This window comes from Netta rufina (genome assembly GCF_964035555.1).
Source record: "Netta rufina genome assembly, chromosome: 1".
Taxonomy (NCBI): Eukaryota; Metazoa; Chordata; class Aves; order Anseriformes; family Anatidae; genus Netta; species Netta rufina.
Window position 1 is genome coordinate 123240143 of NC_140123.1, and position 16393 is coordinate 123256535.

General features: G+C 47.1%; 1 protein-coding gene across 2 annotated transcripts in view; it reads left to right on the forward strand.

Annotated features, from left to right (window-relative positions):
- The window catches only part of SIDT1 (SID1 transmembrane family member 1), a gene marked incomplete at both ends in the record, with an annotated part of 36005 nt that overhangs the window by 2044 nt on the left and 17568 nt on the right, over positions 1-16393 (forward strand). For both annotated transcript variants that reach the window (XM_084305246.1, XM_084305247.1), the window contains 4 exons: positions 12095-12216; positions 13168-13338; positions 13559-13604; positions 16004-16105. In XM_084305246.1, coding sequence (XP_084161372.1) covers positions 12095-12216; positions 13168-13338; positions 13559-13604; positions 16004-16105 — 441 coding nt within the window. The remainder of the gene's footprint in view (positions 1-12094; positions 12217-13167; positions 13339-13558; positions 13605-16003; positions 16106-16393) is intronic.

Genomic DNA, 16393 nt, shown 5'->3' on the forward strand with positions numbered 1-16393 from the left:
AGTTACAGGGGATTTAATTGAATAAAAAGAGCATTTTTCCACTAGGAAGGGCTGCAGTGGGTGAGTTTAATTGCTTTCCCTCTGAAGCAAAGCCAGGTCTGGAGTGGCCTGGCTCTGAAGCAGGGATTTGTTTTGCTGATGCTGTGGGTTCAGCTGTTCCCCTCTGCTGTTCTCTCTCGTGAGGGCAGGCCTTCAAGGCAGGGGACAACCTGGAGCCAAAGACAAGGCACGAGGGCTGGCCTGAGATCCATCGGCTCTTTGCAAGTGCTCTGTTTGCTCACGTGCTGTGGCTGCCAGGACACATCTGAAAACGCAGCTGGATAGAGCAGTGCTTGAATGAGGGATGAGGGAAAGGAGGAAAAAGGCCATCGCTCCTGTTTGGTGCTTCAGAGACCTATCTCCTTCCGAAAATTTGTGCTTCCTTGACCTCAGAGGATGATCCTCATCCACGTAGTCCTCCTTATTCTCGGGGATACAGCTATGCACGCCATAGGGAAGGGGAAAGCCTTCCTTATCAGATTCTTTTGCCTTGTATACAGCTACTTGTGAGCAAAGTGCAGCTCAGCGTGCTGGAGCAGAGTTGCTTTGAGCCAGGCAAGTCACTTCATATCTTTGCATCTCCTTTTCTGTGCGTATGAAATGAAAAGAAGTTTTTTTTTCCTGCTGACCTGGTCACCTGGAAGAAACTTACATATGTATACCTTGCTAGTCTGAGGGGGGAGTGAACCTCCTAGGTGCTGGGCAGAAATGTTTCGCCTTGTGTCTGGAGCTGGGACAGTTTTCAGGCTTTCCTGTGCTTGGCAGCTAGGGTTTAGGCCTCAATTCCTGAGGTGGAGCTGTACAAGTAGGGCTGTGCTGAAGGAGGAGGAGCACAGCTACCTCTGCTGTGAGCAGCTTCTAGCGCTGGCCTCCACGTGTCCCTCCTTGGTCCCTCCATGGTAGAAACTCCTTCCTCGGTCTTCCATGGTGGCAAGTCTTCATTTATTGTGGGGTCTTTTATTGCTCTTCTGGCTCTTTTTCTTCTCCTAGCTGCACTTTGAAAATTTCCTCTCTGCACAGCTGTTTGTTTAATGTTTAACCGTGAGTGTAAAAAAAAAAATTAAAAATAATAAACCCAGCTGTTGTTCCTGCTGATATGCACTCTACCAGCGAACACAGACATGCTGTAGTAGTGAGCAATTAGTTGGGCAAGCAGCTTTATCTTATTTTAGGGTTGTTTAAACTGGAGACATCCATGATGGGGGGAGCTGAGAGAAGGGGAATGAACGTGGTGTGCTCCTGAGTGTCTCAAATTCCAAATATTCAACATGTCCCTACTTGGGAGGGAGGGAAGGGGATGTCATGTTGGAGCTGCCTGTGCAGTGTGTCAGTCTGGGAAGCTGAAAAAGAGCCGCTGAGTATTTCTGCTGGATGTGCCGTTGGCTAGAGAAGGATTTATGCGAGAAGCAAGGGAACCTGCTTAGTTCCACAACAGCAGTGATACAAAGGCTTCCAAAAAGATGAGGGAGGCTGGGGCAAAGTACTGAGGAAATTCAACGTGAGCTGATCTCTCCTCCATTGTAAGCTCTGGCAGTCACTAATGGTTAACTTGTTGGAAAGGCAAATGGCACTCATCTTGGACTTGGGGGTTATTCCTCTACCAGGCTCAAAGTGAAGCCAGGGAGTATCTTGAGGAACGAGATTGTTGGAGACATTACAGTTTCTTCCTAATCAGAGAATCAGCTGAGTGCATGTTTTGGAGGATTACCTGGGTGCTTAGAAAAACAAGGATCTCTCAGGAGAACGAGTTTCCAGCCTTCCTTTTCTAGGCAAAACTGCTGCAATCGAGATGTAGCACGTGGACATTCATGCATTTCGGTGACGATGAGCCCAAAAGCTGAGCAGTAGGCTGCACCTATTCTAGGGGAATGAGTGGGTGATATTTTCTTCCTCCTCCTCCCTTGCCAGGAGTACGAACAGAGTCCCGGTCTCGGTTCCCATATGGCCCATGCTCACGGTAAGCCTGCATTGGCAGCAGATTAGGCTGTGGCTTCTCTGCTTAGCAATCGTGTCATGTGAGGATGCGCAGCCCCGGAGTGACTGCTTCTTACGTGGAGCCTGCTTGAGAGGTAAAAGCTCCCCCCCAGTGAACGAGGGAGAGAGGCTGTGTGCTGCCTTGAGACCTGCTAACATCACAACCCTTCCTTCCCTCATGTCTGCAGCTGGGGAAGACGTTGGCCAACCCAAGGGAAGAGGGGAAGCAATGCTAGTGAGAAGGACAGAAGTCTTTCAGCTTGATGCCTCAAATTGTGTAGCCCTCAGGTAGAGACCAGGGGCCTTTTCCAGCTCAGAGTGTGATGCACTTGGGTTCCCCTGCCCCTGGGTGAAAGAGTCTTTCATAGCCTGCTGTTCCACGTGCACGTCGGTCCCACTCCAGCAGCAGCCACCTTTTGTTGCAACAAATCTACGAGCCGCTCTTTCACCTCCAGCTCCTGGGCTGCTTTTAGGCTGCACGTGTAGGGCTCTGCGGGCTGGAATTGAGCTCCCTCAGAGTATCCCCGTGCTCTCCCGGGTGTCTTCTCTGTCATGTTGCTCTTGGCTCCAGCCCAGGTTTCAGCCCACAGCTATCCTGTGCATGCAGTAAGATTTTAGTTTCCTGTTTGGAGATGGTCAAACCTGAGCCGCAGGGAGACGAACAGGTTAGGCTTTGTCTTTCCTCAGTGCTGAGTGGAAGCTCACCATTTTAGCCACAGAGACACAGGTAGAAAGCAAATCAGTTGGGAAGACTACGGGCTTTTAGGTAAGAAGGAGATCTCTTAAGGTCAGCAGAGCTCTGGCTATTGCAGGATATCCAGGGCCTGAACGCTGTTGCATTTTGGCTGCTGGAGCTAGTCCATTCGCCACGGGGTGCTGGAAGAGCTCACCATTTCTGGAGCCTAATGCTAAATTAAATGTCTTCTGAGCCAGAAATGTAGGCACGGTGTCCAAGCCCATAAAATCAAAGGAAGTTACAACGTGTGGTGGCTGAAGCCTAGCAAGGTTCGACAGAGTTTCCTTTGGAACACGTTTTGCAGGCGTAATGGGGCTTGGGGAAAGGAACTGAGCAACCCCCTGCTCCCTGGCCAAAATGGGGTAACTTAAGAGAAAGAAAGGTGGGCACCCGGCTTTGCTTTAAGCTGAGTTCTTTGTGCTTTGTGATTTATTTTTCTACTTAGAGGGGTGAAGGAGAATATCCATATGTGGGCTTTATGAAAAAAAAAACCCTACATATGGATAGCCCCCCCCCCCCCCCCCAGCGTTTCGATTTCAAAAAGAAAGGTCTGAATAAGGGCAACTTCACCAAAACGCCTCTCCTGGGCTTGAGCCCTTTCCAAGAGCAGCGCAGCGATTTATAAGACAAACATTTACATTGTAAGCGGAGGCTGAAATGTCCTTAAATAACTTGAGCAGAAGTTGCTGGGTAGGAAGGTATGTCTTTTCCTACCCAGACCTCGCCTGCTATTTCAGGGGATATTCAGGGAATGAAAGTGCAGCCTGTAAAAGCTGTACTGCAAGGGTGTGCCATCTGCCCGGCTTGAGAATACAGTTTAGTGTGCTTGCATAAGCAAACGTTGTTTCCTGCTGCGTGTACTTATAGGAACACGGCGGACTTCAGAAACAGCCCTCCTTGCTCTGTCTGTGCTGGTGTTTTTCTTTGGACGTAGCAACAAGCTAGCTCTGGGGGGTTTAAAACAAACATACGACGGTTAAATGAGAAGAAAACATGCAGGAGATATAATTCAATCCACACCAGCGTGATGGAAGTGAAGAACTTGGGATCCAAGACAGATCCAGATGTTTGTGTTGTGGTGTGCATCCCGGAGTTACTGCTGTGAGTCTGGGCTGGGGGAGGATGTAGGAAGGTTACAAACCCCTTTGGTTTCAGGGGCTGTCCTAGCTCACAGTTCCAGCTGGCAGGGGTTAGGAAGATGCTGTTTGTTAGCAAACAGTTCATTCCTTAGCAAGCTGTTCAAAAAGGGATTTACTGATTTATTTACTTATTTAATGCCACCCTGAAGTCTCAGGGTGGTCAGAAACCAGGTACCTCTTTCACGCAGCGTGGCAACTCCTAGTTTTTCTTTCCGTCCGGCCTAGAGTCTCCCTAGTGACATTGGTTTGAGGATATAATTATTTTTTTTGAAAGGAAAACAAAATATTAGCACGCTTTGTGTTTGTCTTTCTGCCATTTCTGCTGCACAGATACTGTTACAAGCGAGTGAGCTCATGGGAACGCCCATGGCAGGCCGTAAGTCCACGCTGAGCGTATTTGCACAAAGTGGAACTTCTAAACGAAAATATTCATCCTGGAACAATGCGACTCAGGCTGGGCTTGACATACCCAGAGTCTGTTGCTTGGTTTATGCTGCTTTGGCTATTTAATACTGGCAGAGATGCTGTAAGAAAACTGTGGACCAAGGTTACTTGGCAGATTGCTTTCAACAGCAGCTAAGAGTTACTGGCGTTTGGGCACAGTGTCAGACGGAGAGGGAATGCTCTTTGAGCTCCACTTTTTTGTTTTCTTTTTCTTTTTTTCCCCATCAGACAGGAGTAATGCTCATATCTCATAAGAGGGCAGGAAAGATGTTCTGTAAGTCCAGTTGCTACCCCATAATTAGTTTCCTTCAGGGTCTCTGCTTCCCCCTGTCGGGCTGGCCATGGGAAGAGCTGGGCACTAATGGGCACGTGCTGCTTCCCTGCCTCAACTGCTCCCACCCGTGAGATGGTGAGAAGGGTTTTGACATCCTCAAAACGCTCCGCTTGCAGCAGAAGCCCTTGCTCCAACCTCCTGCCTGCCCATAAATTCACATCCGTGCAGCCTTAAGCTGATGTGTAATCTCTGTGGGAAATGCTGACTTCATAATCAGTCCAAGGACTCTTTTGTGTCAACAAGAGCCCGGTTTATTTTGCTTAATGTTCACAGCCATGTTGGTCCTGGTCAGCTGTGTGAGTTTGGGACCAGCTCCTTCTGCCTGTTCCCATCTCGAGAATGGAATCCAGTTGCATTTTTTTAATTTCTTCCTTTTATTTTTTCTCCCCCTATCTCCAGGGTGATAGAACTGAAGCGCAAATATTTGTCTTTCCCGGTCTAACGCGTTTTAATGTAGCACTGAGAGCTCCCTCTCTTTTCAGCTAACTGCTCCGTCCACCTTGAAACACAGGAAAAAAAAGTTCACGTTCAGTCATCTGAGAGACAAAACTGTCGCTAACTTGGCTGCTGAATAGAGATGTGCATGGCAGAGGCTTGGCAACGAGAAGGAGTATGTGGAAGAGAGAGGTTTTCTGTGGCACTGGAGGTGCCTGGTCCAAAGTGAAGCCCCTCAGCAGTGGTGGTGCTGCAGCAGAGGCAGCAGCCTGGCGGACCACCTTGCTGCCCAGGCGAAGCTTCCTCCTCATCCCATCAGTGCTGAGTGAGTGGGGGTGGATGCAGAGGAGGCTCTGAACCAGCTCCTTCTGTTCTAGCGTGGGGAATTGTTATCATGAGAAACAAAAAATGCGCTTTCTAGCTGGATTTCCCCCTCGTTTTTACACGCAGCGTAGCTAGGATCTTATTTCTGCGCTGGGAGAGAGGGGTGTGTGTGATGGGTTGGCTGCAGCAGAGAGGAGTTGTTGGGTCAGAACTGCTTGTTCTTAAAATGGAAGGATCTTTGGAGAGGTAGGGAGGAAGAACGATGTTTGAACTAAATAAAACACTTTGATTTCCCCTCCCCTCCTGCCTTTTTTTTTTTTTTTTCCTAAAGTGTTTTGCTGGAGATGGTACCCTTGAGGCAAATGCTGAATGTTGAATTTCAAAGGGAGAGATACGACTGCTCACAAAGGCTCAGTGGCCAGATTTTGAAATCTGTTGCATGCAAATGTGTTTATTGTCTATATCCAGACGATAAGATCTAGAAGCAAAGTAGAGATTAAATGTTTGAGATGGGTTAATTGTCCCGACAGGACGCAAACATCTGTTCATAGGTACGGCTCTGTTATTCCTGTCCCTTGTGATGCTTTTGCTAGACAGATCACCTGCCAAGCAAAATGTCTTCCTCTGCTAATTAGAGTTCTTTGCACTCCATAACAAAAAGTCAGAGTGGCTGAGAGCAAATGAGAGAAGCTGTGCTTGCAGTTCAATATTAATCCTTTCTCTCCTTTCCCAAGCTTCCCTGTAACTGCACCTAATTTCTGCTCAGCTCCTCAACACCCATTGCAAGGAGGAGACACAAAGTGGGAAGGTGCAAAGAAATCATCTATAGCAGTTACACCATCAAATGGCTTGTGCTGGAAGGGACCTCAAAGATCACCTAATTCCAACCCCCCTGCCATGGGCAGGGACACCTCCCACCAGACCAGGTTGCCCAGGGCCTCATCCAACCTGGCCTTGAACACCTCCAGGGATGGGGCACCCACAGCTTCTCTGGGCAGCCTGTGCCAGTGCCTCACCAGTGCCTCTGAGTGAAGAATTTCCTACCAACCTCTAATCTAAATCTCCCCTCTTTCAGTTTTAAACCATTCCCCCTCGTCCTGTCTTTATCTGACTGAGCAAAATGTTGCTGTCTGTCTTTTTTATAAGCGCCCTTTAAGCCTTGAAAAGCTGCAGTGAGGTCATCCTGGAGCCTTCCCTTCTTTAGGCTGGACAGCCGCAGCTCTCTCAGCCTTTCTGTGTAGGAGAGGTGCTCCAGCCCTCCAAGCATCTTCATGGCCCTCTTCTGGACCTGCTCGGACAGCCCCACGTCCTTCTTGTGCTGGGGGCCCCAGACCTGGACACAGTACTCCAAGTGAGGCCTCATGAGGGCAGAGTAGGAGGGGGACAATCACCTCCCTCAATCTGCTGGCCGCTTCTCTGTCGATGCAGCCCAGGATGCAGTTGGCCTTTTGGGCTGCAAGCTCTCACTGCTGGCTCGTGTGGAGCTTTTCATCCACCAGAACCCCCAAGTCCTCCTCTGCAGGGCTGTTCTCAATGAGTTCTTCTCCCAGTCTGTCCTCATGCCTGGGATTGCCCCAACCCAGGTGCAGCACCTTGCACTTGGACTTGTTGAACCATATTAGGTTCCCAAGCTTGTCGAGGTCCTGTTGGATGGCTTCCCTTCCTTCTGTTGTATCAACTGCACCACTCAGCTTGGTGTCATCTGCAAACCTGCTGAGGGTGCACTTGATCCCACTGTCTATGTCATTGATAAAGACATTAAACAGGATGGACCCCTGAGGGACACCACTCGTCACTGGCTTCCACCTGGAGATAGAGCCATTGACCATCACTCTCTAGGCGCAACCCTGAAGCCGATTCCTTATCCACTGAATGGTCCACCCTTCAAATCCATCTCTCTCCAATTTGGAGACCGGGATGTCCTGTAGGACCAGGTCAAAGGCCTTGCAGAAGTCCAGGTAGATGACATTGGTCAGTCTTCTCTTGTCAAGTGATGCAGTCAGTCCATCTCAGAAGGCCACCAGATCGACCAGGCACAATTTGCCCTTGGTGAAGCCGTGCTGCCTGTCTTGGATCACCTCCTTGTCCTCCATGTGCCTTGCCATTTCTTCCAGGAGGATCTGTTCCATGATCTTTCCAGGCATACATGTGAGGCTCTCTGGTCTGCGGTTCCCCAGGTCCTCCTTTCTACCGTTTTTAAAACCAGGAGTGATGTTTCCCTTTTTCCAGTCACCAGGGACTTCACCTGACTGCCTGGACTTTGCAAATGTGATGGAGAGAGGCTTGGCAACTCCATCAGCCAGTTCCCTCAGGACCCTGGGATGCCTGTCATCAGGCCCCATGGACTTGTACACGTTTTATTTTCATCAGGTGGTCTCGAACCCGCTCTTTGTTTACAGCGGGAGGGGCTTTGCTCCCCCAGCCCTCATCTACAGGGTCAGGGACTCAAGAGACGTGGGCAGCCTGACTGGCAGTGAAGGCTGAGGCAAAGAACTTACTGAGTACCTCAGCCTTCTCCATGTCTGTTGTTACCAGAGCATGTTACACAGCATATACCACTTTTCAAGTGGGTAAGAAGTGAGAACGAATGCTTAGGTTTGCCTCCTGGTACTGGCCTAGATGCAGAGCAGAAAGTGAATCCTAGGCCTCAGTGTTTGCTCTGTGACAGTTGTTGCTCTCGATAACCCCGGGGGAAACACTGCAGCCCCCCTCTAGCAGAAGGCACAGGAGGCACAGGTAACCCAGGCGCTTGTTGTCCTCCTGGGCTCAGCTTGCCAAGCTTTGGCCGTCAGCATCAGTGAGCAGGCCAGATGGAGGTGTCATCTGGGGGAGGCCAGCTCCATTAATTGTGTCAAAACCTTTGGATCTGCAATGGCAAATGTAAACAAACTTGTTTCGAGATCTGTTTGCAAAGGCTGAGACTTTGAGGTCTGCCAGCAGAGCTTCTCCCCAGTTAAGCTCCAAACTCATTGCTTGTGGCCCTCTGCCTCTCTTTGCACGCTTGAGTCCCTGCATCTGGAAAATGGAGGTGGTGACTGCCGTGGGCACACAGCACGCTGTTGCAACACCAGAGGCTTTGCAGAAGTTGTACATTAACTGCATGGAGGCAGACAGAACTTGCAAAAGTCTTCGCTTCTCTGAGCAGGCCCCGCGGGCGTCTGGAACGGCAGTTGCCAAAACAGCAGGGCTGCCCGAAAACAGATGATCAGCCCTTAACAGGATGTATTAATCTTGGCAATGCTAGTTGTTAGTTAAGTAAACATCTTGGATTCAGCCTTGGATTCATAGGGAGCTCTCTCTCTTTTTTTTTTTTTTTTTTCTTCTACTTTCCTCCTCCTACACCCCCTCCTTTTTTTTTTTTTTGTTTTGTTTGTTTCCTTGGTGGAAACTTGTCTGATCTTCGGACTAATGGGGCATTTAACCTGGGAGAGCCTTGAGATCTGAAAAAAAAGACACGCTTAGTGCACTCGCCTGTAGGTTAAGGAGAAAGAAAAGAGTGTTAGTGTTGGCAGCAAAGAGGAGGCGATGTGCAGCCCTGTGCAAGTAAGGGCAGTGACCCTTGCCCAGGGACATTCCAGCCACCCTAAGCAAGGAGAATCAGGGCCTTGAACTGCAGTGTGGACCCGGCTCAAAAAGTTTGTCAACCGCATTATTGTACCTGCAGCCACTGTCTTAATTAGCTTCCCTTTCACAGGAAAATAAAATGCTAAATCTTCTGGCCAGATTCAGCAGGGGGTGGAGAGACCAAGAGGAGGGTGTCAGGGTAAAAATGTGGGAGTGGAGTGCTAATAAGTCACTGGATGAGCAGTCTTACTGTTGGGCTTGTCCTGGAAGCTGTTACAGAGGTGACTCCATCTTGTAAAATACAGGGAGGTTATGCTCTGCGGAGTTGCCTTGGGCAGTTACAAACACCTGGAGGCTCTGCCACCTGCCTCTACTCTTTGGGTTCATGCCCTGCCTTGTCCAATAGTGACCTAAACTGCAGGGTACTTGCTGCTCCCAGCTTCTGGGATCTTCAGGAAGATCTAGCCCCTGACACCACGCACTCCTGACTCCCTAAGCAGGTAAAGTCGGCTCTCCCATCCTTCTTTTTGGGTATGAGCTGTGTGGAAGGGGTAGGCCGTGGTCACCCCTATCTGCCCATGCGATATTTGGGTCATTTGTCAAGCAGAGCAGGTTCCCCACATCTGATGTGGAGCTCCACAGGCAAGTGTCTGGTGAAGTTCACTTTTGGGAAAGGATGTGCTTTGTTGTGCTCGTCTGCTTCTGAAGCAGTATTTGATTACATGGCCATGGCTCCTCAGATAATACGTGACAGAATGCAGGTAGCACGTGTTTTTACCTGTGTAGGATAAAAGTCATGAGAAGTTCATAAAGCTGAAAAATATTCTGTGCCACTGGAGATATGTGACTCACTGTAATTACACCATAATGTAACAGTGGGGAGAGCTGGCATTTCCAAGGATTTTAAGCCCAAATCGTAGAACTATCCCTAATGTATCCCAGTGGATATCAAAAGCTGTGCCTTTCAATGACAGAAAGAGAGAGCTCCTTGCTGTGTTTTGTAGGACACCTCAGAGCAGGTTTTTTCCTTTGGCTAGCTTTTCTAAACAGCTTCTAAATGTCTGTTTATGTACTTCTTATTTTGCTTTTCTTAGAATCATTATTGAAAATACTTCGTTTACTGCAAGAGAAGATCTCAGGTGGGAAGAAGAGGTGTTTTCGTCTGTGTACAGTTTTCACTTCTGTGTCCAAAACTTAGGCAAACTGTAAAAGTAGTAGCTATTTCTTTTTTTAATCCAACTAAGCATTAGCATATACTTCATACAGCTATCCCAGTTCTTAAATTAAGAATTTAGAAGTAGAGATGCAGATTTTAAAGTCTTCCAGTTAATACCAAAGAATTGCACACACTTAAAGTAAAAACAATTACCTGTGAAATAAGCAGAATTATGTCTTTTGCGTCGATTTTTATGAACACAAAGTGCAATTCCCTAACGTCTAGCTTGCATTTGTGAATAGCTGAGGATGCATAACCCAGCAGTGCTATTTGCAGGGTGTCTGATGTGAGCTCCTGTTGCACTGTGCTAATGTGCAGGGTTCAGAGGGTGATGCCTAACTAGAGGTGGTGCAAATCACCTGCAGAGGTGGGCATGCTTGAACCAGGAATGGGCAAAAAGCTTCTGGACATGTAGCTAAACTGTGATCCCTCTGAGCTGACAGTTGGTTTCCCTGTGGATGAAGAACAGCTGCATGTGTTCACGATATTCTCTTGTTCAGTTCCACTCTCCCTTCATTTGGGTCCACTGTCCCTTCAAGTTGCTGTTGAAGACTTAATTTTTTAGGAATTGGTGGTTGGCAGTGCTGCATTACGGTGATGATGGCAGGAAAATTGGTAATGATTATGGCTTTTAAGATGGAATCATTTTATTCCAGTAAACAAAACTCTCATGTGATCCTAGAATGACTAAACAAGAATAAACATGAAATTTTATTATTTTAGGCTTGTGACCGCATTTGCAAAACCCTCCTGCTAAACCTTATTTCTGGTATCCTCAGTGGAAGCGTAGCTGCCCTGCTGCTGCCTGGCCAGCTCTGTCAGTTTTCTCAAAGGTCACACCCCCTTTTACCTTCCCTATGCATGGAGGATAGAAAGTTGAGATATGTATGATGAGCCTTCCACTTGAAAAGCTGAAACAGATTCTCACTAGGCAAGACCTGGTGGGTTTATTTCTTATCTACCTCATATGTTTTCATTGATTTAAAGGCCTCCAATCAAGGGGTACTGTGTCTTCTGATGAACACAAGGCATGAGCTTGCACAACTCATGAGCAATTCATGCAGCACTGGAGAGGGAGCTGAACAAGGTGTTCCTTTGAAATGGAAATGGGGCCATGGCCACAAAAACTGCTTGCCTGCTTTTCAAAGCAAACAGAAAAGTGAGGGCTGCCTTCTTCACAGCTGTCTTACCTCTGAAACTGTGTGGTGGCTGGACAATGTAAGGCAAGGCTTCAGCTGCTGGTGCAGTGGGCTATGCTGGAAGCCTTGCTCATAAACCAAAGCATCCTTCCTTGGCCCGTTGAGGGCAGTCAGAAGTGTATTTCTGTTTTATTAGGTGGTATAAATACGGGTTATGGACATCCGAGCGTCTGTAACAACAGAGAAAGATGCTGACTGCTAACCTGCTTTTTCATCCCTGACTTTTAATGCCTTCTTCAGTTGTTTTTGTGACTTCCCTGGTAGTGTTGAATGAGCTGGGGACATTAGAGTTCAAGCAAGGAAATTCTAGTTGGTAGCCTTGGGTGATTTTTTGTTGTTGTTATAAAATTAAGGGGGAGTTATTTAGGTTGTTCCTAGCTGGATAAGTAGAAACTACTAAACTCTCTTCCTCTCATCTACTGCATATGCTCACTGTGTCTTGTCTAACAGCCAGCTCTGGGTTGGGGACAGGGCTGTTATTCTGGATTACAGCGGCAGGAATGAGGTGCTTCTTAAATGACCTCTGGATCTTACTAACTGGTTCAGTGACAAACTCTGTTGATCCCTCTGTGGATATTGCCAGCATCTAGGTCAGTCTAAGGGGATGGGCTCCTCTCACCTGAGTTTGGAGCTGTCTTGTTTGTCGCCTTCTGCTAACAGCTACCTGTTCTCTCCTTTCTCTTTCCACAGGTAGATGCAGTGCGTGTCTACGTGAACAGCAGCTCTGAGAACCTCCAATATCCTGTCCTGTTTGTAGTTCGCCAGCAGAAGGGAGTATTGTCATGGCAGGTCCCACTCATTTTTCGAGGCCTGTAAGTACTGGAGTCTCTTTTTTGTAACACATTGGTCTACCAGTTACATCCAGCAGCAGCCTTCCTCTGGTGCTAGCTCTGTCCACTCGTGTGGACAGCTTGGTTGCAAAGCTTGGTCACTGTCAGCTGAACACAGAACGACTGTGATTTGGGAGGTAACCTCAAATTTGGCAGCCTGCTTGGTTTCTCAGCTACGTACACACAGCACCAGGGGACATGTCTGCTTTGAACCTGCCTGTGTCACCAGTCAGCAGAGTCTGCCAAACGGCGTTATTTCCACAGCTGCTTATGTTGTATGCAAGTTTTTCTTGGCCTCTGGTTTGGACCAGGGCTTGAAAAAGCTCTTGAAAGAGCCCCCTAACTGCTGGGTTACAGTGTATTTGGGGGATAAGATTCTGTTTCTCATACCAAATACAGCTGAGTCTGAGGTTGGGTTTGGAGTATTTTCTTTGTTTTTGTGAACATGATCCTGTTGTGAAGCTTCAGCAACCTCAGAGGTAGTGGCACTACAAGTATTGAGACTTTGAAGGCACCTTAGACCATCTGAGATGTGGAACTCCATCATCTAGCTGAAATCCTGGCAGCAGGAAGCCCACAGTGTCTTGTCTGATGCAGGAGGTGGTAACAGCAACACCTGTTCTGAGCTGTTGTTCCTCTCTCTGAAGCCGGCAAACGGCAGATATGCTAGATCAGCAGTTGGCATGGGCAGCCTGGAGGGAAGTGAAATGCTGAGGATGGCCAGCATAACCATGTGCATACCATAAAACAACAACAGAGGAGGAGTTTGAGCTCTCAATAAAAAGCAGAACAATCTGAAAGGCCAAGACCAATATTTCATTTATGCAGGCAGGGAAAAATCACATAATTTCTAAAACTGCAGAACAATGTCTTAACTACTGTCTTTCTCTTTCCACCTAACTTTCCCTTCTGTCTTTCCACTGGCTCTTACAGCTACCAGAGGACCTACAATTACCAAGAAGTGAGCCGGACCCTCTGTCCCTCGGAGCCAGCATCTGAGACAGGACCATCTGAACAGATCATATTTGTGGACGTCGCTTCCATGGCACCATTTAATATTGCATATGAGCTGCTAGTGACCAGGCTTGAGAACTTCCAACTTGAGTAAGCTGGAATGTGTGAATGCAAATGCAAGTGTTTCATCCATCTGTTGTACAGGCATTTGGTCCATCTACCTACTTTCACCTTCCCTTTCCTTTAGAGAATTTTGTGTTTTGTTTTTTTTTTTTGTTTGTTTGTTTTTTTTTGATTAATCTGAAAGTACTCTGTGTATATTGCAACTCTGAAAGCTTTAGACTTCAACATGCTGGCATTTCTTTTCTAGGACCAACAAACCCTTTAACTTCACTGCCAGCCCTTCCCAGCCCCAGGTAAGGAGGAGTCCTGCATGGTGTTGCTTGTGTGTCTTCTCATATCTAAATGGCTCACACGATCCTTTGTTAGAGATGACAAAAGCCTTACGTGGCTGCGTTGTTTCCCACTTAGGATGCAAGGAAGTTTCCTTCCTGTTGGTCTTTTTTCTGTGGATATAGTGAAGAGGTAGCAGTGCCTCAGATACACTGACTGACATGTTTGGATCCTCTTGCAAAACAACTGAGTGCACCAAAAAGTGTGACTAGAACAAATTAATAGTATCTGCAGTTCAGGAAGTTCCAGAAATGTGTAGAGAAGTCCACAGACCATTGGACTATTGCACTTCTTTGGAAGTAAGATGGTGTGCACCAATGTTTTGTTCTAGCCAGCACTGGTTCAGTTACCATGGCAGGACTTGCTAAGATGCAATTCTTCATCAGAGGGAACCAAATCAATAAATGAGCGGTACAGCAGAGCTCGAAGCCCTATTCCTTATTCAGGGAAGCAAGTCAAGGTGTGAGGTGATAAATGAAATGCCTGATAAATCTGGTTATTAGTTTGGTAGAGAGCTGCACGTCTTGCTGAGCAGCCTTGTTTAGAGCCCTGCAGAAACTACAAGTCCTCCCTTGAATAAAAATGCTGTTGGCATTTCCATATACAATAATAAAATAATACAGTGGACTGTGGAGCTGGGAAAGTATGTAATTTACCCAGGCTGCTTGGTACTCCTTTTTTCTGTTGCAATCACTCTTAGTAACATCACCTAGTTTTAGGTTTCCTATTATCAGGCAAACCAGTTAATCTGGTCTCAAATGTCTTGTGCTGTTTTGCAGATGAATACAATATTTTGCACTACAGAAGCACAGGAGGTGATGGTTCTTTTGTAAAACCTCACTAATTAGGATTGTAGCTTGAATGCGGTGTTTAGGATCTAAACTGGGAATTAGCGTTGTGACTTCAGTCTGTCATTTGTCATGATGAATAATATGAGATTGGTGACTTTAATTATAGGCCAGATGTAGAGAGTGCAAAATGAGTGTTTCTTAGTGGATATAATGCTGTTATTTTTTGTAAATCAAAGTATTAAATAATCTGAAAAAAAAAAAAAAGGAAAAATCTAGACAAGTGTCGTAATAGCATAAAGACTGGAAAAAGACAGGCATAACAATTGCTGAATTGTCACCCAGAACCCAGCTCATGCCTGAGGGTGGAAGAAGAAATTAGATACACTTGTAAAGGTCAGGAGTGTTGTCTGGATGCGTTTATACACTCGCTGTCTGCAGGAGAGAACTGTCAGTCTTGGTGTCCCTTACGGTAACGATGCACCCTCGTATAAGCATGATTTTAGAAGACAAAGAGAGGGGTCCTCACGAGTGATTTCCTCAAGTTTCTAAAGCTCTCCAAGGGTAGTGCACCTGGGTCATCAGAGAGCTCAGGCTGCCAGAGTCATTGCTTGGCTGAGATAGAATATTGTCTGCTGAAGAAGCCGGCTTGGTGAGTTTTCAGTTTGTGAGGACTTTGTGAGGACTTCAGAGCCAGTGCTCCCTTAGCAGTGGAGGGACCCTGCTTTAGTAGAAATGGAAAACTAGGGAAAAGCCTGGGTCATTTCTGACTTATCCCTGTCCTTCCAGCTTGGGGTCCTACTTCCTGGGAAGGGGGCAGGGAAATCCAGCTCATTATTGAGTTTTCTGTGACAAAAAGGGAGTGCATCTCCTGACCCCACGGACTGTTCTGTGGACTTCCTCAAAGCATGTCCCTGTCTCCAGAAGGGAAAGTAAGAATATCAGCAGGTGTTGTTTTCTCCCAAATTTTCCAGAGCTATAGCTGAATTATTTTCCAAGCTGAAGTGAGAAGGCAACCCTTCCATTGCCTCCCCAACTGTCCTTGAAAACAAACAAAAAATCCACATCCTACAGTCTAGTGTCAAGCATTCATTTATGAAACTCTTGACTAAGTTTGAGCGTTTGACCTAATACTTTTCATTGTCACTCTTTGAGCCAACCCATCTGAGATAAAACTCCATGACATGCTCCATATGTAATGTCCTGACAGTAGTACAGAAACAGCTGGAAATTGCTCTTTGCAATATGAAATGGAGCAGACTATAAAAATGAAGTTGCTTTAGCTTGACCAGGTGGAAAAAAGCTGAAGGGGAGCAAAAACTGTGCTGCATCTTGCTTGTTGAAAATGTCTGTCTAGTGGTGCGCTGTGCAGGGAGGTAAAAGTGCTCTGTACCTGTTTAATCAGATCTTCTCTACTGTAAGGTGATAATATTTGAAATCTGATATTTTGTGTAAGCCCACTACATCCAACCCAAAGCCCAGACTGGGCTGTGCAGGTGCCTTAGAGAAACTTGCAAGCTATTGGCAGAGGTGATTTCTGGACTGTAACTCTCAGTACTCTGCTTTCTCCTCAGTATTTTTTGTACAAGTTTCCTCAAGATGTTGATTCAGTCATCATTAAAGTGGTGTCTGATGCAGTCTACCCGTGTTCGGTTGTCTCCGTCCAGGATATTGTGGTAAGTCTGAGGGGAGGAGGGTGAGGAGCTGCTGCTGTCCTGTGAGAAGCTGTGTGCCCCAACAGAGAGCATGGCTCCAGGGAGGGCTTCACCCTATCATGGTGGTGGTGAGGGGGATACCTGAAAGAGGAATGAAAGTCCTGTGAGAAGGAGGCAAAGACAGATGCTGAGTTCAAGAAGCTTATCCAGAGATTTCAATCTTCTCTCTTCCCTCTTGCAATTATTCATTCCCTTTCCCTGGGAGAAGAAAACAGCCGCTCCCTGCCAAGGGAGGTTGGCTGTAACCTG